The 25,452-nt window shown below is 40.2% G+C and overlaps 5 protein-coding genes, 1 long non-coding RNA gene and 1 other non-coding gene across 7 annotated transcripts; 5 read left to right on the plus strand and 2 right to left on the minus strand.

Annotated features, from left to right (window-relative positions):
• On the plus strand, positions 248-1,659 carry LOC8060811 (ubiquitin recognition factor in ER-associated degradation protein 1). The gene is made up of 4 exons (XM_021456079.1): positions 248-419; positions 523-677; positions 783-913; positions 1,020-1,659. The coding sequence occupies exons 1-4, from the start codon at positions 248-250 to the stop codon at positions 1,483-1,485; spliced, it is 924 nt and encodes a 307-aa protein (XP_021311754.1). The 3' UTR covers positions 1,486-1,659.
• LOC8073310 (actin-related protein 5) lies at positions 3,575-10,021 on the plus strand. The gene is made up of 12 exons (XM_002455161.2): positions 3,575-3,807; positions 3,904-3,974; positions 4,661-4,785; positions 5,491-5,532; positions 6,234-6,336; positions 6,447-6,556; positions 7,210-7,319; positions 7,403-7,493; positions 7,727-8,158; positions 8,313-8,431; positions 8,914-9,250; positions 9,367-10,021. The coding sequence occupies exons 1-12, from the start codon at positions 3,707-3,709 to the stop codon at positions 9,862-9,864; spliced, it is 2,139 nt and encodes a 712-aa protein (XP_002455206.2). The 5' UTR covers positions 3,575-3,706; the 3' UTR covers positions 9,865-10,021.
• On the plus strand, positions 10,516-10,596 carry TRNAL-CAG. The gene has a single exon. It is a non-coding gene; the product is annotated as a tRNA-Leu (tRNA).
• On the minus strand, positions 11,753-12,405 carry LOC110434025. The gene is made up of 2 exons (XR_002451472.1): positions 12,267-12,405; positions 11,753-12,036 (listed from the first exon to the last, which is right to left on the minus strand). It is a non-coding gene; the product is annotated as an uncharacterized LOC110434025 (long non-coding RNA).
• LOC8073311 lies at positions 11,991-13,606 on the plus strand. The gene is made up of 4 exons (XM_002455162.2): positions 11,991-12,113; positions 12,291-12,605; positions 12,748-13,371; positions 13,452-13,606. Exons 1-4 carry the CDS (start codon positions 12,047-12,049, stop codon positions 13,487-13,489), a joined length of 1,044 nt encoding a protein of 347 aa, XP_002455207.2. The 5' UTR covers positions 11,991-12,046; the 3' UTR covers positions 13,490-13,606.
• Positions 13,811-16,779, minus strand: LOC8073312 (glucose-induced degradation protein 4 homolog). The gene is made up of 8 exons (XM_002457332.2): positions 16,586-16,779; positions 15,785-15,846; positions 15,111-15,254; positions 14,816-14,889; positions 14,661-14,715; positions 14,523-14,585; positions 14,320-14,447; positions 13,811-14,208 (listed from the first exon to the last, which is right to left on the minus strand). Exons 1-8 carry the CDS (start codon positions 16,635-16,637, stop codon positions 14,130-14,132), a joined length of 657 nt encoding a protein of 218 aa, XP_002457377.1. The 5' UTR covers positions 16,638-16,779; the 3' UTR covers positions 13,811-14,129.
• On the plus strand, positions 23,284-24,949 carry LOC8060812 (lecithin-cholesterol acyltransferase-like 1). Its single transcript, XM_002455163.2, has 3 exons — positions 23,284-23,331; positions 23,361-23,899; positions 23,985-24,949. The coding sequence occupies exons 2-3, from the start codon at positions 23,451-23,453 to the stop codon at positions 24,880-24,882; spliced, it is 1,347 nt and encodes a 448-aa protein (XP_002455208.1). The 5' UTR covers positions 23,284-23,331; positions 23,361-23,450; the 3' UTR covers positions 24,883-24,949.

Below are 25,452 nucleotides of genomic sequence, written 5' to 3' on the forward strand. Positions count from 1 at the left end.
TTTCTCTCCAGATTTTCGTAGTCTGATCTGATGAACCCGTGAAGGGTTCTTGGTTGCTTAGATTAGACTAGCATTGCCTAAGACGATGTCTAAGTTACTGTTGATTGATACGACGATCAAAATTGCTCAGATACAAGCGACCAAACCAAACAAACCGTTGATTGCGTGATTCTTGTCGATCATTATTATCTCCTTTTGCATGGTTCGACTTAGATTTTTTTTTATGGTCGTTCGACTTAGATTTTGGATGAACAGAGTTAGACAGACAGAAGGGACGGATCGACTAACCTTGCTTGATCTTCACGTGCAGGATTTCGAGGAGTATCTCAACTTGCAGTCGCGAACGTTCGTGCAGTATTACCGCTGCCTGCCATTGTCTCTCCTGAAGAAGGAGAACGCAGATGAGGACGGGAATAGGGGTAAGGTAGCCTCTTCTGCTTTGTTTCTTTTTTTTTTCTTCCAAATTCCCTTTTCTGAAGGCTGCAATGTTCTAACTTTCTGTTGCTGCATCTTAATTTGCAGTTATCATGCCGCTGTCTGCCCTTGATCGGCTCGAACGCCTCAACGCCCAGTACCCGATGCTGTTCCAGATCAAGAACCCCAGCACGGAGCGCGTCACGCACTGCGGCGTGAGCGTGTTCTCCGCCAACGAAGGGTTCATCCACATGCCGAGCTGGGTAATTACAAATCGTCCTTCCGATGCAAACCCCTAGTGCATGATCAATAATTCAGCCGCTATTAACGCTGACGCTTATTGGGTCTCTGTGTTCCTTTTCTTTCAGTTGATGACGCACCTGGGCGTCGTGGAGAACGAGATCGTGCTGGTGAGGAGCACGTCGCTGCCCACGGCCACCTTCATCAAGCTGCAGCCACACACCAAGGATTTCCTCAATGTCTCCTACCCGAGGGAACTGTGAGTGCCAGACGACGAAATTTTGAAGTTTTTTCTTTCTTTTCATTCAGGCTTTGCAGGTGAAAGCATTGAGCTTAACCGTCTGTCCTCTGAATTTGCCGTGCAGGCTGGAGTACAACTTCCGCAAGTTCCCGTGCGTGACCGCCGGCGAGACGATCGCGGTGACGGAGGGCGAGCGGTGGTACTACCTGGACGTGCTGGAGGCGCAGCCGGCCGACGCGGTCTGCTCCCTCGACACGGACTGCGCGGTGGACTTCGCGCCGCCGCTCGACTATGTGGAGCCCCCGCCGCGCGTCGTCGCCAGCCAACAAGGCGGCAGCGTCGACGAGCCGGCCCGGTTCACCGGCGTCGCGGCGCGGATGGACGGCAAGCCCGTGGAGCAGCCGCCGCCCACGCCGTCTCCGGCGGCGGCAGTGAACGCCGTAGCTCCGGGTGTGCCCAAGAGAAAGGTTCGGTTTGGCGCCCCCTCCTCGGCGGCTGGCAGTGGCGTCAGCAAGGGGAAGGCGGAGGGCGCCGGCGGCAAGGAACAGGAGAAGCGGTTTACGGGGACTCAATATTCCTTGAACTCTTGAAGTTGAAGGACTCTGAACGAAAGAAGCTTGTGTTGTGTTCTGTGGTTTTTGCGGGCCCTTTTAACAGAGGAGTGGATTTCCTTATATCAGTGGGGGAAACAGAGACGGAGCGGATTTAACTGAATTTGGACATGTTCAACTGCATTATGCACGATTTGAACTCGTCGCTAGCAACTAGTAGCATATGCTCAATTTGATCGCAAATCGAGAAGTGTCATGTAATTTTTGACCCTGCTGATTTTTCTGCACTGTGAAAAAAAAATAATTTTCTGCACTAGGAATGGGTGCCTTCTTTCTCAACGTTGTGCGCAATGCAAAGTACACTAGGTTTTAACGCCTTGTTTGCTTAAGCTTATCAGGTAAATTTACCAGTCATTCAACAATGTTTTTTTTTCTTATAACAAAACAGCCAATAGTACTTTCTGCCATAGCTTATCAGCCAAACAAATAAGACGTCTTACGTTTTAAGAGTTTAGAAAGCAACACTTGGGATCTATTTGAATCCTATGGATTAAAATCAATATATAGAAAATGCTTCTCTTTTTATTATTAGAAGATTACTTTTAAATTTCTCTTAATTCATGAGATCCAAACAGGGTCTTAGTGTAAACAAGGATGAAATTATTAGGTGAAATTGTGTTTTTTCCTAAAGGCTTCTCGAACCACGTGACCACGACGAGTTATATTTTGCAATTAAGGCTTTGTTTAGTTTTCCACTAAAAATTTTTTCATCTATCATATCAAATCTTTAGACACATGCATGAAACATTAAATATAGATGAAAACAAAAACTAAATGCACAGTTTGGTTGTAAATCGTGAGACGAATCTTTTAAGCCTAATTAGATCATGATTAGCCATAAGTAACCCACATGCGCTAATGATGGATTAATTAGGGTTAATAAATTTGTCTCACAGATTTCAGACGAACTATATAATTTGTTTTTTTATTAGTCTATGTTTTAGTACTTCAAATATGTGCCGACATATTTGATGTGACATCCAAAAACTTTTTGTGTTGGATCTAAACAAGGCCTAAATGTTTTGTGATATCAATGCTCGGGAAAAAAAAGGAACTATCCCCACCATGTACCCGTGGGAACTCACCATAAATTTATCTCATGTGTCCATAGTTAGTATCTCTAAGAGTCTTTGCAATTCTCACTCTCTAAATCACATTTAGAGAATCATTTCCACAAAAATTGTTTTCTATATTTTTTCACTCTCTAATAGCTTTTCTATCTCTTGTGCGCACTCTAGAATGTCATTTTCGTCTTTTTTCTTGCTAACGAAAAATCTAAAATAGAAGATAGTTATATTTGTATAACCATTTAGATGAGCTATAAGAAGGTAACTTTTCACCAAAGTCTCTATTCCTAGCATTTAAAAGATATTAGAGAGTCTTTTGGGGTTGCTTATCATCCAACGTGATTTTTCTTTCTAGCTAACCTCCTAAAATTATGCAACCATTTTTTTCTTAACTAATCCTCCTTAGACTATGCAGCCATCCACTGTTGCATGATTATGTATAGATACGTCCGTTGCACGATTACGGCCTTGTTTGGCACAGCTCAACTTTACTAGTAAAACTGTTTTTTTTAGAAAATAGCTTCATTAGTGACTTTCTAGATGAAGCTAAGCTGTTTTGTAAAAAGTGTTTGGCAAAATAGCTTCACCAACTACTTCATGCATAGTTGAGAGAGAGAAATGAGGGAGAAGCTATAATAAGCTACTTTTTTCAGCTTCATCCAACTTATGTTTTTGTAAGAGGAGGGGAAAAACAGCTTCACCCATGAAGCTGTTTTGGAAATAAGTGTTTGGCAAAAAAAACAGCTCATAAAGCTGTTGTGAGCTGTACCAAACAGGCCTACATATATAGATACGTGGGATAAATTCACGATGAATGCCCGTGGGTGCATGGTGAGATAGTCTCCATCCAGTTTTTCCCCCAATATGTTCACTCCTACTATCCTACGTGGCCTTTAAAAAGATAATAATGCAAAACGGAGTATGTGCGACCTCTGATGCTCTACATACAAATTATGCGAAATGACAGGGGTTTTATGCTAATGTACTCCCGGTGTTGATCGCTAGTCTCGAGCTCGCGACTCGCGAAGTTGAAGAGAACGACGCAGCAAAAAGGACAAGGTTACCAAAAGCTCCAAACCCCCTCTTCTCCCCCGCTTCCGGCGAGCCCTGTCGCCGCCGCCGCCGCCGGCGAGATGTCATCGGTGACCCGCCCTCGGCGGGAGGCCGACTTTGCGCGCTTCCCGTCGTCCACCCCCATCGTCATCGACAACGGCGCTTCTACCTTCCGCATCGGGTACGAGCTCCTGCCGCGCCGGGCACTCCCCAAACCCTAACCCTAGCGCTAGCGGGCCTTCCAGTATTCTGTAACGTGGCGGTTGCCTCCGTGCAGGTGGGCGGGCGAGGCGGAGCCGCGCCTTTCATTCCGCAATGTCGTGCAGAGGCCGCGCCACCGCAGCACTGGTACGCCGCCTTACGCTATGGAGAATGCTAATTGGTGTTGATTTGGTGGTTGAAAGCTGCGTCAAAGTGTAGATTTTCTGTTCTCGTGTTTGCTTAGTTGCTCCTTGCTGTTCGGTTTCAGAAGTTGAGTGTGCAGTTTCCGGCTGGCAGGAATTTTACTTTACTCTTATAAGAATCGTTATTATTGTGGGCGATTCATTTGCGTTTACTCTTTTCTTTGTTGTTTATGTGACCTGTGCGACAGTATATTGATCATTTGGGACGGTTATAGAGTTCGATTCCAATACCACTCAAGCTGTTTTCCATTTGTTTGTGTGATTTCACTCTTGTCTACATGAACTAATTCTGTTGGAATTGGATACAAATTGAAATTTTAGTTGTCTGCATGTCTGCATAGACTTGATAGGATTGTGTTTTATGATCCCATGTTACTTTGGTCCGTTTCATGTACTTGTGCTACAAGTAATCCTGCAAAATGTTCTAAAGCCCATATAGTACTGTTATCATTGTGTTTGCTGAGTGCTCTGTAAGCTTCATATTGTTTTGAATCATCATTACATGAAAGGAACAGAAATTTACTTATTTGAAGCTGTCAACTCTCATGTCTGTTTCAATCAACGGACTTGCAAGAGGATTAACGAAAGTTTCATTATTCAACTCATTGTAATTTGATTTCCATGGTACAGGTGAAACTGTTTCAATTGTTGGGGACACTGATCCATCTCTAATGAAGTTCTTTGACTGCACAAGATCGGCAGTTCGCTCTCCATTTGACGATGATGTTGTCTATCAGTTCGAGTACATGGAATATGTTTGTTCTCAGACACCATCCACCACTTTTTAGTTCTCAGTAGATATATAGATGGTTCTTTGTTATTCATATTTAATTTTAAAGATAGATAAACCAGTAATCAATCTGTTCTCTAGAATACATTAAAACAACTACATTCTTGATAAATCACATTAGAAGTTTTAATTAGGGCAAAATCGCTAAAGTACTACATGTGTTAAATGATATTTTTTATGTCCATAATCTGTCGTTCAAACATGATGGTAAAAAATATTGTCAAAGCAAAATAGTGAAATACTCTCATAAACTGTTTTATATTGAGGGCCTGTTTGGTTCCCCTTGCTAAATTTTAGCCAGCTAAACTTTAGTCACTTTAGTAGCTAACCTTCCAAACACACTGACTAAAAAGGAGCTAAAATAGTTTAGTCCCACTAGTCACCCAAGAGTAGCTAAAATAATTTTAGCTAGCTAAAATTTAGCAAGGGGAACCAAACAGGCTCTGAGTAATTGCTCCATTATTAGCCGAGTGATCATCTGTCTCATGATTCAGATGGTCCCCTATAATTGCAGTAAGTGCCAATTGCAATCTTATGGCCCAAAGAGATAAAGAAAACATGTGACTTCTTAATTTTCTGGATCATGGTGTTTACACTCTAGGGCATATTCCTTTTGCCCTTGATATTGTTCTTTTTTCTTGTCTGATACAATATTATTTATCTATTGCAGATTCTTGACTATGGCTTTGATCGATTAGGTGCCAATTCAGAGGTAAATTTGCTTTGTGTCCTGGTTTCTTTCCAAAATAATTTATATTTCTTCTTCTGTTGTTATTGGACTATTATTATCTTTTCTTTTATTTGTTAATTTGCTGTCCATTGTATTTGAGACATAAGAAAAATGCTGGTTTAGCTAGTCTTGTTGAATCACAGGAGCGTGGTTTATGTATGATGGAATAAACTATCAGTTCAGTGTGTGTAATTAATCTGATAATACTGGGTTCTCTCCAGATGCAGATCTTAGAGATTCTTATATTGTATAGCATTCAGTAGAATTTTCCAAGTCAGTAGAGTGTCCTAATATTTCCAAGAGGAACTCAAGCTGCAGCCTTTCATAAAGGCGAGGCAAATGACCATAAATGAGTGGTATTGAGCTACTCTACTTTAAATACAAAATGTGCATGGGTTTTCAAGTTAACTCTGTTGGTAAGTTTGTTCTCCTTGCCAGTCCATGATACCAAAACATAAACAAGGAAGAGTTGGCTTCCTAAATCAGCACTTCCATGTTCCCATAGTGTAATCACTGCACATTGCTTCAATTATGTTAGTCCACATCAGACATGCAGACACTTATTAAGACGGCTATATTGTCTGTCCGTATATATCCTCTACCAGAAATTTGTGCCTTCTCTTTCTTCAACTAAACTGTTATTCGGCTGAGTGTTGTTGAAAGCTAACAATGATGCTCAACAGGTTGGGCATCCAATTCTTATGACAGAATGTGAATGTAATCCGTCCTTTTCTCGAGCCCGAATGTCAGAACTACTTTTCGAGACATATGGTGTACCATCCATTGGTAATATTTTCTGTGATCTTGATGTTATGAGCTGCATCTAGTTATATGTTATTAGTTACTTTATCATAAGGTTTGCAATGCTGATGCTGCTGCTTTTATCTGAAATGTAGCATTTGGCATCGACAATGCGTTTAGTTATAAGTACAATCAGAAACTTGGAAACTGTAATGAAGACGGGCTGGCTATTTCATGTGAACATGGAACTTGTCATGTTGTTCCAGTAAGTTCTTGTCCCCAAGATACACCTCTCTCCAACTTTCACCAGATATAACAAGAATGTTTGCCTGATTTTGTCTTCCCTCCAGTAAAATAAATGCAGTGCATATGTGTTTTAAATATTTCAATTCATGTTTAATAATATTTAACGACTAGAATTGTATCTATTGATAATTCTGTGGTAAAAAGAAATGAAACTACCACTGCTGAAGACTACTTTCGCATGCAGCTGCAGAGTTTTTTTATTGATATCCCAAGGTGCTGTTATTATTCACATTTTTAAGGGAAATTGTCCACTGATACTCCTAGCTGAACAACTTTAGTCAAGCTTGCCTTAATCTAGTGTGATATTGCAGGTAGTTTTTGGAAAAATATTATTTCAGTTTCTGCTGGGGTTCGACATACGGAATTTATCATGTTAAATCCATCCTTGAGTGTATGAACCACAATATGGATTTTGCTCCTTTTTTTTATGTGTAAACTGGGTTTTGCTCCTTGGTCATGGTCCCTGTAGTATAGTCAATAATGAAAAGAAAACTCTACTAGAATCATTAAAGTATTTCTGTGAAATAAAATTTCTGCTTTTTTCTCACATGTGTATTTCAAATTAAATTATTGTTTTCTGAACTAAAGTCCTTGTTTGATCTGTTTTTTCAGTTTTTGAAAGGGCAGCCTGTGTTGGGGGCATGCTGCAGAACCAATGTTGGTGGATTTCACATTACTGATTTTTTGAGGCAGCTTCTCTCTCTAAAATATCCCTATCACATGTAGGTGATAGAAGTATATTTCTGAAGTACTTCATAGTGTTTATTTTTCCTACCATGTAACAGTACCATTTTACATTGAACAGGGCAAGTATTACATGGGAAAAGGCTGAAGAGCTGAAGAAGGAGCATTGTTATATAGCTCTTGATTATATGGCAGAGTTGCAGATATTTAAAGTAAGAAACTTATATATATATTTTTTGTTCTTATATAAAGCTTTGAATTTTGTATTCTTGTTTTGAATGAACTTGTATAGAGTGCATAGGGCTTTCTATAGGATTTGACAAATCGTTGTGCTTGTACTTCCTTGAGATGGTGATTCTTTTCTTCCAAAAGGATATTTAGTTATATGTTTTCTCTGTTACTGAACATTCTTGTAACACCATGGATTGATCACTTCATGTTGCAGAACAATAAGGAAGAAGCTGATGAGAAAATGAGGTATTGGCAGCTACCATGGGTTCCCCCACCAAAGGAAGAACCACCATCTGAGGAAGAACTTGCAAGGAAAGCAGCTTTGAAGGAAAAGGCTAGTCAACGTTTGCGAGACATGGCTGCTCAAAAGAGATCTCAGAAGATAGCGGAACTAGAAAAGCAACTTTCCTATTTGGAGGAAGTAATGGAGCAACTTGACGAAGCTGAGGAACAAGAAGCAACAGTTATTCTAGGTAGATCTGGATATCTTTCCCAGCAGGAAATCAAATCTGCCATTTTGAAAGCAACACAATCCCTAAGGAAAGCAAAAGGGGAGTCCAATGGCAACGATGAGAAGACAGATGCCTCAGCAGCTGATAAGTATCCGCTTGTATCTGTCCCTGATGAGACGCTGACGCCAGAGCAGGTCTGTTTTTGTTCAGTTATTATCTACAGAATTCTATTCATGTGCTTCTAACATCTAGATATTGTGTGTATACACATATTCTCTTAAATCTACACCTTTACATACCCCGGAATCTCTGACCATTGTTGCATTCCAATTTTGTGTATTTTACCAGTTAAAGGAAAAGAAGAAACAGATATTACTTAAAACCACAACAGAGGGCAAATTGCGTGCTAAGCAGAAACGTGCTGAAGAGGAGGCTTTACGGGAGAAACAAGAAGAAAAGAGGCGTGCGTAAGTTGTGATGTAACCAGTTTGAAATTTATCTTTTATGCTTTCTTATATCCAATGATAAGATACTCCTATTATTCCATGTCGTGTTAATTTTCAGTATTAGTTATTTCAAAGCCACTTTCAGCAAGTTCCTTCTTTAGATACTATGACCCCTTGCGGATCAATGTCCAAATATAGGACAAAACTACATTGTGTATTTTGCCATACCAAATAGTGATCACCCTTTATAAATTGTATTTCCAAGCATGTTTTTGATCTTGCATAAGATAAGGTCCTGTGTTTTTTTAAGAGCAAAGGACCGAGCCCTGTTGCTGCATTGAACAGGAAAAGAAAATGTGGTTGTGCCTATGTATTACGTCTCTAGAATTCTGTATGAGTCATCTACCTCATGTTTAGATAAATGACCTCAAATCTTTTTTAAAATATTTGCCAGACGTTCTATTATATAGTACTCTTGTAATTTGTTTCATTCAACTATATAGGGAGAACCCAGAGTTATACCTTGAAGAGCTTCGGGCCCGATATTCAGAACTTTCTGAGAAGTTTGAGCAGAGGAAGCGACAGAAAGTTAATGGTGGTCAGACAAATGGGAACCATAGTTCATCTGGTGGTGTAGGACGTGGAGAACGGTTAAATGCAGCTCAGAAAGAAAGGATGAGGCTGCTTGCCTCAGCTGCATTTGATCGGGGCAAAGGTGAGGATACTTTTGGTATGAGAGACGAGGATTGGTTAGTCTACAACAAGATGAGCAAAGACAATGACGATGATAGCAATGATGACGATGAATCGGAACTTGTTCGAATCACATCAAAGCTCCAGGTAAAATCCCCGCTTCAAGATTTCCTTCTGGCGGTGGCAATTCTATCCTATCTTAGTTTCATTTCAGATATCAACAGTTCGGCTATAATCATATCATTTGATGTTTCATTGTGCAGGAGATCGATCCTACATTTGTGTCCAAATCCGAAGCTGTTCAACTGACTCCGGAGCCTCCCAAAGTCCGGCCACTCACCGCAGAGGATTACAGAATTGCCATTGGGATTGAGCGGTTCCGCTGCCCTGAAGTCCTCTTCCAGCCAGGCATGATAGGAATCGACCAGGCCGGCATTGATGAGATGGTCAGCATCTCACTCAGGAGATTAATGGAGGATGAGTCTGTGAAGGAGCGCCTCTGCCAGTCAATCCTTGTCACTGGCGGAAGCTCCCTGTTCCCTGGCATGATCCCTCGGCTGGAGTCTGGGATACGGCAATATCGGCCCTACCTCGCTCCCCTGAAGCTTGTCAGAGCAGCTGATCCCATTTTAGACGCGTGGAGGGGTGCTGCTGCCTTTGCGGCATCAAGCAAGTTTGGTAAACAAACTTTCAGCCTAGCAGATTACAGAGAGCATGGAGAGAACTTGTTTCATCGGCACAACATTGTTTACTCACTATAACTTCTCACACAGAAAATGACACAGTGAGCGAACCATCGCAGTGAGGCTATTTATTTGACAGCTGATACAAATTGATGTAGCAACAAAGATTTTCTAAACTGCAGTTGATTATATGATTGGAATTGGAGGGTTCAAATGATGAGGGAATTTCAGAAAACTAAAATATGTATGCCTTTTCTGATTTTCTAGTCTCCTGGCGGCACAACTTGGTTAAGAGCAGGTTAGCTGAATGCTCCATGATACACGGAGTTTTTCACAGCCTGCTCTAGGCAGCAGTTGCTCATCGCCTGCAGCCGGAGGGCTGGCATGTCACGTCGTAGGCGACCTTCAGAATACAGAAAAGTAATGTGGTTTGACTAGACGAGGTCTATTTGGATCTGATATCCATCGTTATTTGATACAACAAAAAAGTTGGATATCACATACTTGTTTATACAAAAGTTGTCTATTTTATATACTCAATTGCTCATCATCAATCTAACACTGGAGTACATCCAAACAATCTTTCAATATATACCATCCACAAAGTTGATCTAATTAATCATAGTAGGCATACAAAGATGATCATAGGCAGACGGTGGTGAAGTGCTTATTGGAAGTATATACACTTTTAAACAATAATTGGAATCCAGTAATGCAGCCATCACAAATGTCAAGATGGCCGAGTTGGTCTAAGGCGCCAGTTTCAGGTACTGGTCCGAAAGGGCATGGGTTCGAATCCCATTCTTGACAATTTTTTTTCTCTTTTTTTAATTTTTTTTCTGTATTGTTTCGGTTCAAATCGTTCGAATCCCATTCTTAACATTATATTTTAAATTTTATTTTTTAAATCTTTTGTTTTCTAAGATCAAGTCTATTTTGTTTTTGTAACAGAACCTCAACAGTTTTTTCTGGGTTCAAGTCTATTTTGTTTGGGCCAATTGCGCAACTGCCCCTATTCTGAGACTCAATTGCTCGATTGCCTCTATTTTTTGTCATTTATCAAGAATGACAGGGGCAAACGAGAAATTTTTTTGCCTCTACAGATTGATTCTTGGGTTATTCATGTCGAGGGTATTTTGCCTTCGGTTTCAAAAAACAGGGGCAAACGTGCAAAGTTAAAAAAATAAAGGCAAATGAGCAATTAAGTCTCAGAATAGGTGCAGTTGCGCAACTGACCCATTTTGTTTTTGTAACAGAACCAAAATATTTAATTTTTAAATCTTTTGTAATCTGGGTTCAAGTCTATTTTGTTTTGTAACAGAACCCCCGCCGTTTAATCCCAAATTATTTTATTTTTAAATCTTTTGTAATGTGGTTTCAAGTCTATTTATTTCTGTAACAAAACCTCTACAGTTTAATCCCCAAAAGAACAAAGTTATCCATGGTTACTTATATAGAGGGCATTCCTTTTTTCTTTTCTTTTTAAGTCTTTTGTTTTTTTAGGGTTCCAAGTATATTTTGTTATATTAACAGAACTTCTACTTTCAATCCAAAAAGGAAAGAACAAAATAAAGGTACTCTATTTTCGTTGGTGTACTATCTATAATAATCCAAAACTACAATTTCAAGTCAACCGTGCTTACTTATATAGGGGAAATTGATGGTGAGCAATGACATTGTTCGTAAAAGAAACAATTCTTTTTAGGCTTTGTTTAGTCTATTTTTTGGATTTTGCTATTGTAGCACTTTTGGTTTGTATTTGACAATTATTGTCCAACCATGGACTAACTAGGCTCAAATGGTTTGTCTCGCAAATAATGAAAAATTTAATGCTTCATGCATACGTCTAAAGATTCGATATAATGAAAAATTTTGTAAACCTTTGGAATTTTGAAAGCATCTAAATAAGGCCGCCCCTGGACTCTGCTATATGAGTATCATTCATGCTGTATAAACGCGGAAAGCATGGCGCATCTACCACGACAAAGATATGAATCTCGTTTCGCAGATCTCGTCCCTACATTGGAGGGCCCCAAAGGATGCGGCACAAAAGGCTCGCCTCCGTCCGACCACCAAACAATCTCCAAATAGCGGGGGCCAGAACAGCTATAACTCGGAAACTTGCCCTCAAGTTTGCCAACTTTAGGATAGGCGGAGCAAATCCATTTCTTCTTGCCTTGCCGGCACAGCTCTGCATAGCTCCTCCCAAGCTTCTAGGATTTGGATTTGGATCGGGTGTGGTTCCTGTTCCTGCACAACCATGAGCGAGATCAGAAAGCTAAAGCGTGGGATCAGCACCAAACCAGTTGACCACCTCGTCCACAATGGTAAAGAAAATCTTTCCATTTGGATTATTCTGACAACAGTTTTGATTCAATTCATCGTTTTTTTTGAATTTTTTTCCCCCACGACATTTTGACATTTGTTATCTCATTCGATCTCTTGATGAAGTTAAGTGTGATGATGTCGCCTGCGCTTACCTCGAGGTGGACATTCGTTTGCAGGCCAACATCCATTTTACGAATGGGAGGAGCAACAACGACATTGGCCTTCACCACGGGCGCCACCAGCGAGCCCGACAGAGTCGCCTATGACCCCAGGGGGGAGCCAGAAGAAGGCGGTGCTGGGCAGGGTGAAGAGCAAGGCCAAGAAATGGATGCACATGCTGCATCACAAGAAGAAACCCGCACAAGAGGAGATGATGTGGACGCCCAGGGCTGGACCTGGACCCAGTGTAGAAGACAATAGGGCCAAGGAGGAGCGACGGCACGCCGAGTACCGTGGAACCCCCAGGAAACTGCAGCAACATGCGTCTTTCTGTATGTCAGTCACAGGCTCACATGGCATCACCATCACATCGAATCAGCTGTTAATAATTGAAAATGAAGTATTACCTGTATATCTTTAGCTGAATTCAGGAGCGGATAATGCATGATAACTGTTTTATGTTGCGCATTACAGCGGGTGATTCAGAGAGAGCGTCTGAGGTGTTCCTGGAAGCATCACCAAGACATAATACACCGGTCCCGAGCCCCACTGCACACCAGGAGCAACCATACTTCAAGGTCAGCAGCAGGTTTGAGTCAGAAATGAAGGAAGCCAATGAGATGCTGATGGAATCCAAGAAGCTCCGTGTCAACACAAGCAAGCCGAAGACTGTAACATTCGCGCCAACCATAGAACGCGAGTTGGGGAACGAAAAGAGTGGCTGGAAAGACAGGGAGCTGCCTGAACCAGCATCCCAAGTGTTCCGAAACGCATTTGCTACAGTCTATCAGATGGTGCTCAAGATGATTGCTAAAATCCACGAGGCAATGGTAGCATATAACATTGATAGACGGCACATGCTAGAGAAGTTAATATCAGTCAACAGATACCTGATGCTGAAGCTGGAACCTGGGGAAGATGATACGTTGCTCTCAGAAGTAATTACTGACGCTATCCTCAATCTGTTTGACACATGGAGTGAGAGTGTTGAGAGGCCTTTGGTACGAAGGGCAAAGGAAATCTCTTCTTGGTTTCTGCAGGAAAGAAGAGAAGAAACACCTCCTGTTCCACCGTCTACACATCCTTGTGCGATCGAAGGTAAGATCATGTGCCAGAGTAACCCTATCAGCAGAACATTATTATTGGATTACCAATGACCTTAAATTAATGCAATGCAGATGCAGAAGTATTTTATTCCTTAGAGAATGAACAGTAGCTTGAAGCATGAGATCAAGACATTATGAAACTATACATTGGTAGAGTTCATTTACCTAACAATGTCAGGAGGCTGAAGGCAAAGGCGAAGAACATGCCCCAAGTTTATTTTGTGCACAGAACTATGTCACAGTTAAAACATACAATAGCTGCAAGTGAAACCGAAAGGAGGTCTCCACAGCTTTGTACCAGGAACTTGAGTGAGAGAAAACAATCAGCAATTTTGATGAAGTTTCTCTTCAGTAAAGCTTGACATCATGATTGTATCAGAAACATGTATTCATGATGCATGTAATTAGGAACGAACCACACGCAATGTGTATATCATAGACATGTTGAAATAGAAATCCCCAACTGCAGAGAACATTTCTCTGAATCAACATTTAGCCCTCACATTCCCTATTCAACTGAATTTGGACACATCATACCATGATTAACACAAACATAATACAAAAGGTGGATTTTAGAAAAGACAATATGCTTCTGCAGATTACAAAGTGACAGTTTGCTTAGTTGCTAGAAAACAAACTGTTACATAAACAACCTCTCATTTCTTTTAATACAACAGCATTAGGGACTACGAGCTCAGTATACACTAGTATATGCTAACAGAAAGTTGTCTGTCGAGGGCATCGGGCCTGTCACTGCAGCTCATAGGATGAAAAGGTGAATCCAGAATTTTTCTCATTGGTACACTTCAGTTCGAGCTTCTGAAATGGACTGCACATGAAGAGAAAAAGAAGTGTTTACACCAGCCCACCTTCTCCATTAATGAATCTGACCCCATACCATTGTTATTTGCAACAAATAAATGACAAAAATATTCATTACCTGCTATTTGGATCATAATAAAATCCACTGATGGAGCCATCGCTACAAGAAAAGCAGACGTAGTAGAAACCAGCAATGGTTAACCCACAGTCAGCTCCAACATTGACAAAGTATTGCTCTTTCCATCTCTACATGTAGCATCAGAGAAATGGTAAATAAAATGCTTATACATAAACAAATGAACAGGTCAGGTAATGGCATACCATAAATATATAAGGATAGTTGCTAAAGTCCAGAGACTTGCCACCATCAGTCTCAATCTGACTCTGCAGGAAGGGGGTAAAAACAAATCATGAAAAGATTCAATATGATGAACAATATCAAGTTAGGTAATCAATTACCAGAAGAGGCGTAAATGATGGGAACTTGGACCAATGTCTTATATCGTCCTCTGGTCTGCAAACAGTATAAGAAAGATGTTTTCACATGTAAGTTTGGAACACTGAGTCACCAGGACATACATAGAGATGGTATGAGCATAAGCATAAACACTCACGATGCCTCCCACTTGCCAGTGAAAAAAGTGTAATTTTTAGCATCCACTATCTCCCCCTCCCAGAATGTCACTACCTATGGACAGAGCCAATACATGAGGTTAAAACCATCGCTTATCTCTATATTTTCTTAAAATCCAGTCTTACACTCTGTCAAGTGGCAACACATTTAATTCTCAATTAATTTTTAAAAAGTTGATGGTGCACAATTATTTATCTAGCAAAACTATAACTAACATTCTTCAATGCATAACATTAGATTTCAGATTCAAAGTGGAAGAACAAATAAGTACTCACAGGTGTATCTGCTAATGGAACATTAAGTGCTTCCATCGTTCCACATAGATAACCCTGTTCAAGATCGCAACCATGGATGCGAACATTCACTTTCCATGCTTCGTCCTTCTGCAGACTTGAAACATTCTGAGTTCCAGCAAAAGACTGAAAAAAATATACAAGCAAATAGTCAATGGCAACCCTTCAGGCTTCAATCATAAAGCTGACACAATGTTCATTAGCAGTAACCTGAGCTATATAAAAGAATACAGCTGCATTTTGTACAATTTACTGTGAAAACCATAACATATATCCCAGAACATCAAATGGAAACTGGAAGATAAACAGCACTACAGTTATTTGACAGCACACATCCAACAACGGTCCTGCCTTTCCTACCCAAGACACACAAACATGGAAAAACGAAAAAGGAAGCAGAAAAGCAAAATGATGATAAGCAACAATTGTGAAATCCTAGAATAGAAACAGGAGCTGGGAGCAGTGGTAGTTTAGTAGACTAGTAGAGATGAAGACAAAATGGAGAACTCCTATTTGCTTTATGAAAGGAAATTGTGCAAGATCGCAGTAAATAATACAGCTGTAACAGAATCAGTGATATGTTCACATGTACCTTATTGGACCACAACGATTACGTTCTTAGCCAAAATTTCAAATGAAAGAACAAAAACACTTACTCTTCCAGCACTTAAGAGTGAACAGCTAGGAGGAGATGGGTGTCCAGTATTTGTTTCTTGCCCTGCAACAAATATTGTAATGAGTATGCCATGTAGAGCTATTGAACTTAGAAAAGCATCACAGAAGCAGTTTTAAGGTAGCTGCACAAAAAAAAAGGAAAGAAAGGAACATTTATGTTAACGAACTCTACAAAAACTAGTTAGAATCCCACAAGGAAAAGCGACCATATTTTTTCAGATTAACTAGAACTTCCATCAACATGGCATCAATTGGTTTTCTGACAACCAGCAAGCAATACAGCATGAACAGAAATGTTGTCACAATCAAGGCACACCATCTCATATGAATAATGAACCATTATTTCGGACGCCTAGCACAGTCATTACACATGAATGATCATACGCGTGCAAACATTAGCAACACTACGTTATCAGGGGGAAGCTTCCAATTGAAACTGGAACCATTCCAATTGAAACTGGAACCAATCACAAAAATTTCCAAGGCTCAAAAGGATCAGACCCACTACTGACTACCCCCAGCTGACGCTTGAGTTTCGGACGCAGTAATTTAGCCGATACAAGGATCAAACCGCCTAAATCAGTACCAAACTGCAGCCACACAAACTCCAGGCAACTTACCAATCTAGATCAGAAAAAAAAACAGCTTCCAACTGAAATTCAACGAAATCGCATCACGCCTAAGCAAGTTATAATCTGACAAGATCTAGACCTGATTGTACAAAGCGCACCTGATGCGCGCATAGCGTATTTATTGGAGACGGTGGGATGCGAGGAGGGAACCTGGGGAGGGCTGCGAGGAAGGCGTGGCGGTGTCGACCACCCTGACCGGCATCCCCGACAGCTGCGCGGCCGGTGCGGGGTCGCCGGCGACGACGAAGAGGGCTGCCTTCCGAGAAAACTGCTGCGGTGTTGCCGCTCGCTGCCCCTCGTCCGTAGGATTGGTGTGGACAGTTTTGTTAGGGGGGTAATTGCAAACATGTCCTTAGAGACCCACTTTTCTCTTTTGATGAAATTTGTACCTTAATGGGTTATTTGGATTTGCATAAGATTTGTGAATGCTTCTCCTCAAGTTTTGTTCCTTTGTCGATTTTATCCGTCCTTTTTATTTTTCATCAAACATCAACTGCTACTCAACTTTGCTATCATATTAGATTGCTCACCAACCTTGATACATTTAGCTTAGACAAAGTGTGTCCTATCACTGCTACTTGACTTTGCTATTCACATTAGCTCATGAACTTTGCTATTCATATTAGATCGCTCACCAACTTTGATACAATTAGTTTAGACAGCTAGACAAAGCACGTCTTGTCACAAAAGTGATGTTGTTGTGCTAACCGCCAAGCAAGCAGATATCTTCCTATGACTAAAAGTTATATGCATGTGTTTTGTTAAAGTGCCAGTTAAGCATACTCTAAACTTGGGAAGAAGTTAAATTGATGCATATGTTCATGAGATTTACAGTTACTCTTTTTTTATTAATGCTATCTTTTCTTTTATGGCTATAAGTTACTTGTAATAAGATTTTCAAATTACAGTACATGCACGTATACGCATTCTAGACCTATGAAACCTTGAAAGACACGGTTATTTTATGGATTCATACTCTACCCTACAAGCACCTTCATTTGAGTGAACCAATCTTAATATTGATGAAATCATCACATATGTTTTGCTATTGATATTTTATAGGCACATCCCTTCCACTAAAGAATATCATCTTTAAATCTTGAAATAAATTCAGAAAAAATATGAGTACCTTTATCAAGTTAAGGACCTAGATGGACAATTTTCACCATAAAAAACCTAACTAGTTAAGCTATGCTCAGTTATCTTTAAGATGTCTATTTTAATAAACTTCACTTCACGCAGTAATCAAACTATTGATTTTAGGTACGATTTATACGACTCTGCAGTTCCCAATACCAAAGTTGAAGAGTACTCAATACAAGCTATAACTTTGTAGTTGAAGAGTATTTTATTTGAAGCTGTTTAAATCCTAAATATGTGTTTCAAGTTAATAGATTTTGAACAAAATCTAGAATTTGAAAATGACCTTGAGTTTTCATATAGTTCGTACCAAAGTTGTAGTGGCTGACTTAATCTGCATGTTTGTTGTTCATAAGTTCAGTAGTGCCTCAATTTTTTTTAAATTCACATATTTTGATATTAAAAAAAGAATTTTTAAAGTAATCTTCAATGGAGACACATCCTATATCAAAGTTGTAGTACTTGACAAGGTTTAAACCCCTATAGTTGAAATTTTTTAGTAACCAAAAGGGTATTTGATATAAGATTATGAAATGTTGATATAAAAAGATAGCATTCTATATTTATAGTTACAAATGAGTGTGTTGTCTACTAGTAGAGAGGCGTTAAGGCTAAGGCGCTAAGCAGTAGGTCGTCAGTTTAATTCCTCAAAATCATTGTTTTTTTGTTTAGCTGGAGACCTACATGTCCTGCATGGTAAAAAAAATATTGTCTAGGAATTGCCTAGAATTTCATAAAATTTGCCCCAGGAGGCAAGTAATGGGTAAAAAATATTGTCTAGAATTTCATAAAATGTGCCCCAGGAGGCAAGTAATGGTTCATTTGGTTAGAAGCATGTGCCAAAGAAATTAAATAAAAAAAGAAAGAATATGGTCTCTTGTGTTGTTGCGGGAATATGGTGGATTACGTGGCATGATAATATGGATAAACAAAATACTTATGTGTCTTGCCGACGTGGATATTGCATTGTATGGCTAGTGGGTTTTAGTTGTGTGTGATAGTGTATTGCTTAGATGCACAACTTATATGTTGAGAGAAATATAGTGACTTGTTGACGTGGACACTACAATTGCATGGGCTAGTGGATTTTTAATTGTGTGTGATAGTGGGTTGCTTAGTTGGATAGCTTGTATGTTGAGAGAAATATATAGTGGGGGTTTGGTTTATAGGAGTACTAGGTGAATTCCCCGCGCGTTGCTGCAGAATTTTCTTAAAAATAAATCATTTGCATTGCTATATGGTATTCAGTATATTATGTATGTATATGTACATGTATATGAATTTGATTTGCATGTATTTTATTGTATTAGATCTAGTAAAAAATTGCTAAGTTAATAGAAGAAAAACTAATATTTGGTTACATTATAGAGGAATTGGTGATGAAACATATAGTGTATGTACATGACTTGTATGTTAATAAATTAAAGATTTAAAGTATTTCACATGATATAGATGATATAATCATTTTTTGATATTAATATGGGATGACATGGACTTAGTGGGGGATGATGTGGACACCTTGCATTTAGAGATAGAACATTTAGTGGGTTACTTAGTGGGGAATGGTGTGGACACCTTGCATGAAGAGAGAACTCATCTAGGACACCTTGCATTTAGAGATAGAATATTTAGGGGGTGTTTGGTTGGTGTTGTTAAATTTAACAGACACTGTAGCATTTTTGTTTTATTTGACAATTAGTGTCCAATCATAAGCTAATTAGGCTCAAAAGACTCGTCTCACAAATTACTCTCTAATGTAACTGTGTTTTTAGTTTCGTAAATAGTCTATATTTAATACTCCATGCATGTGTCTAAACATTCGATATGACGAGCGGTACACTTTAACTGGTGAAACCAAATGGGGGCCTTAGTGGGTTACTTAATGGGGAATGATGTGGACACCTTGCATGAAGAGAGAATTCATCTAGTGGAGTTTAGCTTTATAAGAGTATATGATAAGATTATAAATATTTTTTAGGATTAATAATATGCAAAAAAAATGTAAATAATTTCAATCTTTTATTTACTACTCTCTTCTCAAATTATAAGATGTGGTCTTTTCTAGTGATTATGTATTTAGACATAGTGTATATTTAAATACAAAAAAACAATACCTAGAAAAAAAGTCTTATAGTTTATTGGGAAATGAGGGAGTAATAATTTATAGATATATTTTTTTGTGATAATTTATCGATATAGTTTAAGAACATAGCAAAGGTGCCGTGATAACCGATGGCCGAGAGAAAGCAGAAAATATGGACAAAAGAAAACGATTTCAATTCACTGAGGCACTACAGAAAAGAAAGGGAAAATGAGACAAAAGAGACATCATTACTTCCATGGTATTTGTGCCTTTTTTTATCACAATTAGATTAATATAATATGGGTTATGTATATAATTATAATAATCAAGATTATAGATAATGATAATCAGAGTTTTTGGATCTTTATATTATGGTGATTGATTTAATCATTGGTTGATTAAAACGAGAAATTACTATCTTATCTTATATAGTTTGACAAATTAGGTTTTGTTTAGTTCACTCCAAAATCCAAAAACTTTTTAAGATTTTCTATCGCATCGAATCTTGCGGCACATGTATGGAGCATTAAATATAGATAAAAAATAACTAATTGCACAATTTGTCTGTAATTTACGAGATGAATCTTTTAAGCGACTATGGTTGAACAATAATTGCTAAATATAAATGAAAATGCTACAGTGTAAAAATCCAAAAACTTTTTGGATCTAACCAGGCATTAGACAATTTCTCAGGGGCAAGTTGGACTTTCAGCATCCATATTGTTTGGCACTGCTCTGCTCCACGTTTTTCAGCTCTGCTCCACGTTTTTTAGCTAAACGGTTTCAGCTCCACGCACTCAGTTCGAGAAAAAAGGGTGGAGTTGTGAGAGCACCTAAAGAGGTACTCCACAAACTCCAGTTTTTTGTGGAGCTGCTCCACGATGGAGTTTGTGGAGCAGTCCCAAACACCCCCATAGTCTTCTATAACCTGGTTTCACTTGGATTATGAGATTGTGGTAGTCAAAATTTTTGATTATAGATTACCATATAATCTAATCTTGTTTTGGATCAAAGTATGATTATTATAATCTCATGGATATGAAACAGGGTCTTATCCGAGGAAACATGCTCCCGACCCTACCTAGGGGGTGCTACAGAAAACATTTAGGTATTTGTTGGCAGAATTGCTTCAGCTATTCGCTTAAACTTATCGATCGAATCTATCAGGTATTAATAGTACATAATTTCTTCTCACAAAAAATCAGTAAGGCCCGTTGCCTTGGTCATCCCTTGCGTTCATGCTTGCTTGATCCAATGGACTACTCTTATTGCATCGCTTGAACTTAGTTTTTTTTCTCTTTAAAAAAAATACTGGAAACCATCTAACCTAATCTCCCATCGTCTCTACGTGGCAAACTAACTATCACGGGTATGGAAATAGATTCCCACCGTAGAGCTTTCGAGCTGAAGGATGGGTAGAGAAATAAATGTATTGAAAGAGATGGAAATTAACGGCAGGACAGGGAGATCAAGAAAGTAACGACAATCACTGCAAATTTGACGGGTTAACATTGACACTGAAAGAGATGGAACAGAACAATAAGCATACATGTTCTGAAAGGCACATGTCTAGGGCGTGCCTCAGTGTTAGCCTCTTCTATAAAAAATTTACAAAAATTATAAAGAAAATTTACAGAAATTGACTCTTTCATAGTAAAAATAAAAAAATGAAAAAATCTCGTGTTCTAAAGGGGAGCCAAAACTCTACATCCCTAGTCCAAATCTAACCCCCAATCCCTGATTCCTCTGACCTTTGCCCACCGGAGAGGCTTGATCCTACCGGATGTGGAAATGAAATTCCAATTTTGCCGGAGTTGGAGAGTACGGTAATATTAGGGTGTGGATAGTAGGAGCCAACACCAGCCAAAATATTAATGTCATAAGAAATCTGTTTCGAAAACAGAATAAATCTATCATTTATCCTTTTTGAACTGTATATAAGCAATCTCTCTCCCAGGCAAAATCTAAAAAAACCGGCATACCAGTGGATCGAAGCTGTCTATAATCGACTAAAAATACCCTCATGTAGGCAATCCCAATAGATAGTTTCTAAGGGTAATTTGAGAAAGAGAGAGTAATTAATATAAACTAAAAACTATCATTTCCAGCCCATAATTTCTATAGCAGTATCCATACAAATGGTAACTTAAATGCAGCACAAAGCGAAATAGATCATCAATTGTGGCAATCAACTATACAACATCCTATGTACAATCGGCAAAATAGTTATATCTGAATAAGTGAACAGTGTTCACACTAGCAGTGCCTGATATTTAATTAATTCACTATACATGAGTGGCAAAGGATAACTTAAATGCAACACAAAAACGAAAATAGAACAATTGTGGCAAGCAACTACACAACATCCTATGCACAGTCGGCAATGCATAACAATTATATAAATATAAATGAATAATGTCCACACTAGCAATGCTAGATATTTATTTCTATTCGGATATTTACTTAGCTGCTCTCAAAGTGTATATTGTTAAATTCAACATACATGAATAAAATTTTACTACTAAGTTCATCGTTAACCAAAGTGAACTAAATGAAGGTACACTTCTAATAATCTCCAATATCTAAACTAAATTATAAATTTTAATATTTACTAAAATAATAGGTCAAGTGAAGAAATTCAAATAAAAGTAGTAGAAAACAAATAGTTATTTTGTTGTATCAATATTTTTGGAACAACTAAATTAGTACACAAATAGAGTTAAAACTTTTATCATATTTACCAAAATACTAAAATTAATTCATTACAGAGAGAAAAAATTTGAATAGGTTGGCGATACCTTGTTTTGTTTGTGGGTATGAATACTGTCAAATATTATGAAATGTGGATTTGAAATTAGATAGAGAAAATACTAAAAAACATCCATTTAATATTCATATCAGAAACAGATACGAATACAAATATCCATATTACAAATCTAGCGGATTCGTATATTGGATAATTCAGATATTCATTCCTAATTTTCACCCCGAAAGTCAATGTCTATAGCTAGCTCGGAAAGCTACACATTTGTACCGTGTCTCTAGGCTTTTTCCCTACTATACAGTGGCATGTGTGGTGGATCTCTTGTTGCTGATTGCTTGCTTCAGCGGGCTTCACTTCACAGTACATCCGCATGCTGCTTGGATCGACGACGACCGGGTGTGGCCTCTAGTCGTGTTTATCCATTCTGCGAGAATGAGAGACACGTAGGTACTCTCTCCGTTCTAAATTAATTATTATCCTAAATTAGTTGTTGTTGTTATTAGTTTTCATGTCATAAGTTTGATTTAATTTTTAGATAATATATATAATATTTATATCTTTAAATAAATTTATTAAAAAAAACTAAATTTAAAGATATTTCTATTAACACTAATTATGTATCATAAATATTAATCATTTTTAATATATATTTAGTTAAAGTTATTTCTCGAGAAGTAAACGATAATCATTTTGTGACGGTGGGAGTATATAAGAACAAAAACAAATGGCTCAAGGCGATCTACAGGTAAAAATCAATTCAACAACAAAAGTTGAAATTTTGCACGAAAGGGATGATGGAAACAGGAGACGCCATACTTCACGTTACCGTCCTTTTCTTTTCTCTATCCATAATATATACGTGCACTAGGAAAGGTAGCCGATTGTGGCAAACGTGACCGTTCGTCTGCGCGCGCGTGCGGCCAAATAAATAAAGGCGTACGAACGTGACCGACTGGAGTGCACTGCACTGCACTGAGTGCCAACGTTACCTTACCCACAGAGAGACACAGCCGGCCGCCGGCAACATCATGGCGAGGATTCTCCAGTTCGTGACGCCGCTCCTCCTGTTCCTGCTCCCCGCTGGCCTCCGGGAGCTCCTCTCGCCCACGACGATCCACCACCGGACGCCGCCGATGGGTGCTGCCGACGACGGAACAACGTCGACCGGCGGCGGCGAGGTCCTCCTCCACCCGCTGGTGCTGGTGCCCGGGCTGACCTGCAACGAGCTGGAGGCGCGGCTCACGGACGCCTACCGCCCCTCCGTGCCGCGGTGCGGCGCGATGAAGGGGAAGGGCTGGTTCGGGCTCTGGGCCAACTGCTCCGACCTGCCCGCGCACCACTACGTGCAGTGCTTCCTCGAGCAGATGACCCTCGTCTACGACCCCGTCGCAAACGACTACCGGAACCTCCCCGGCGTCGAGACGCGCGTGCGAAGCTTCGGCTCCACCCGAGGCTTCCAGAGGAACCCGGAGCACACGTACGTACTGAACTGTATCGTCCATTGCCCATCCATGACGAATAGGAGTAGCTCGTGACGACTGACTGCATGGCTCTGAACGCAGGACCTGGTGCTTCGAGGTCCTCAGACACGAGCTGGAAAGGGCCGGGTACCGCGACGGCGACACCCTGTTCGCTGCCCAGTACGACCTCCGCTACGCCCCGCCGGTGCCCGGCCAGTCATCGGAGGTCTTCTCCCGCTACTTCCGGCGGCTGACGAGGCTCATCGAGGACGCAAGCGAGAAGAACGCAAACAAGAAGGTGATCCTCTTCGGGCACAGCTTCGGTGGCATGGTGGCGCTGGAGTTCGTGCGGAGCACTCCCATGGCGTGGCGGAACAGGTACATCAAGCACCTCATCCTCGCCGCTCCGGTGCCGGCGGAAGGGGTCGTGGTGGCGCTGCAGTACTTCGTCTCCGGTTCCGACCTGATGTACATCCCCACGGTCACCCAGCTCGAGCTGACTCTGAGGCCGATGTGGAGGAGCTTCGAGTCCTCCATCGTCAACTTCCCGTCCCCGGCGGTGTTCGGGGACAGGCCGCTCGTGGTCACCGCGCAGAGGAACTACTCCGCCTACGACGTCGAGGATCTCCTCGCCGCCGCCGGCTTCAGCGCCGGCGTGGAGCCTTTCAGGAGACGAGCGGTACCGAAGATGAACTACTTCCAGGCCCCCATGGTGCCGACGACGTGCATCAACGGAGTGGGCAATAACGACACGCCGGAGCAGCTCGTCTACTGGGACGGCGACTTCGACGCGGAACCTGAGATAGTGTACGGCGACGGGGACAATACCATTAATTTGATCAGCATGCTGGCGTTCGACGAGAAGATGCGTCGGCAGCCGGAACAGAACAAGCTGTACAAGTCGATTAAGCTTCATGGGGCTGAGCACGGTACTATTGTGACTGAGGACTGGGCGCTCAAGCGGGTCATGCAAGAAATCCTCGAAGCCAATCGTATTTAATTAATTTATGAATTTATTTATTGTAGACTCTAGCGATTTTTTAATAAAACAATATATTTATTTGCAATAGTGTCGAGTTTGTATGGATATATAGGAGCAGTAACCATATTTTTTAGTGTCGAAAATACGAAGCACAGAACAAAACCCTCAGACAGAACCGGTCAGTCATGCATGCTACTGGTTCACTAGTCCAGGTATGAGTTTATCGGTTAAGCTAGTTGTTAGAGTCAGGGGTGGATCGAGGACGTGGACAAAGAGAGAGGCTAAATATTAAAGATTTAAGACTAGAGCTAGAGATTAATGGTGATTTGAGGCTAAGCAACATTGATTTAATGGAGAAATCAGGCTCACGAGGGGAGGCTGCAGCTCCCCAGCCCTCCATGTGGATCCGCCCCTGGTTAGAGCAACTCCAGTAGGGCCCCTTCTTAAGCTCTATAGCTAAATATCTCTTACGGCACATTTACTAGAGCACCCAAATTTAGGTGGGCACAAAAATCCCCCACCCCCCTTCGTCACCCATTCCTGGAGCTCTAGGTCAAGCCTCCAAATCATCATTGGTGTACTATTTTC

This window comes from Sorghum bicolor, chromosome 3 (assembly GCF_000003195.3).
Source record: "Sorghum bicolor cultivar BTx623 chromosome 3, Sorghum_bicolor_NCBIv3, whole genome shotgun sequence".
Classification (NCBI taxonomy): Eukaryota; Viridiplantae; Streptophyta; class Magnoliopsida; order Poales; family Poaceae; genus Sorghum; species Sorghum bicolor.

Coding starts and splice junctions, on each gene's coding strand:
- LOC8060811 (XM_021456079.1), top strand. CDS start 248: ATGAACAGAGTTAGACAGACAGAAGGGACGGATCGACTAACCTTGCTT. Junction 420..522: donor AGATGAGGACGGGAATAGGG/GTAAGGTAGCCT, acceptor CTTAATTTGCAG/TTATCATGCCGCTGTCTGCC. Junction 914..1,019: donor GTCTCCTACCCGAGGGAACT/GTGAGTGCCAGA, acceptor TTTGCCGTGCAG/GCTGGAGTACAACTTCCGCA.
- LOC8073310 (XM_002455161.2), top strand. CDS start 3,707: ATGTCATCGGTGACCCGCCCTCGGCGGGAGGCCGACTTTGCGCGCTTC. Junction 6,337..6,446: donor ATATGGTGTACCATCCATTG/GTAATATTTTCT, acceptor TCTGAAATGTAG/CATTTGGCATCGACAATGCG. Junction 8,432..8,913: donor CAAGAAGAAAAGAGGCGTGC/GTAAGTTGTGAT, acceptor TCAACTATATAG/GGAGAACCCAGAGTTATACC.
- LOC8073311 (XM_002455162.2), top strand. CDS start 12,047: ATGAGCGAGATCAGAAAGCTAAAGCGTGGGATCAGCACCAAACCAGTT. Junction 12,114..12,290: donor TGACCACCTCGTCCACAATG/GTAAAGAAAATC, acceptor ATTCGTTTGCAG/GCCAACATCCATTTTACGAA. Junction 12,606..12,747: donor GCAGCAACATGCGTCTTTCT/GTATGTCAGTCA, acceptor TGCGCATTACAG/CGGGTGATTCAGAGAGAGCG.
- LOC8073312 (XM_002457332.2), bottom strand. CDS start 16,637: ATGCCGGTCAGGGTGGTCGACACCGCCACGCCTTCCTCGCAGCCCTCC. Junction 14,716..14,815: donor ACTGGCAAGTGGGAGGCATC/GTGAGTGTTTAT, acceptor TACTGTTTGCAG/ACCAGAGGACGATATAAGAC. Junction 14,209..14,319: donor TATTATGATCCAAATAGCAG/GTAATGAATATT, acceptor CTTCATGTGCAG/TCCATTTCAGAAGCTCGAAC.
- LOC8060812 (XM_002455163.2), top strand. CDS start 23,451: ATGGCGAGGATTCTCCAGTTCGTGACGCCGCTCCTCCTGTTCCTGCTC. Junction 23,900..23,984: donor CAGAGGAACCCGGAGCACAC/GTACGTACTGAA, acceptor CTCTGAACGCAG/GACCTGGTGCTTCGAGGTCC.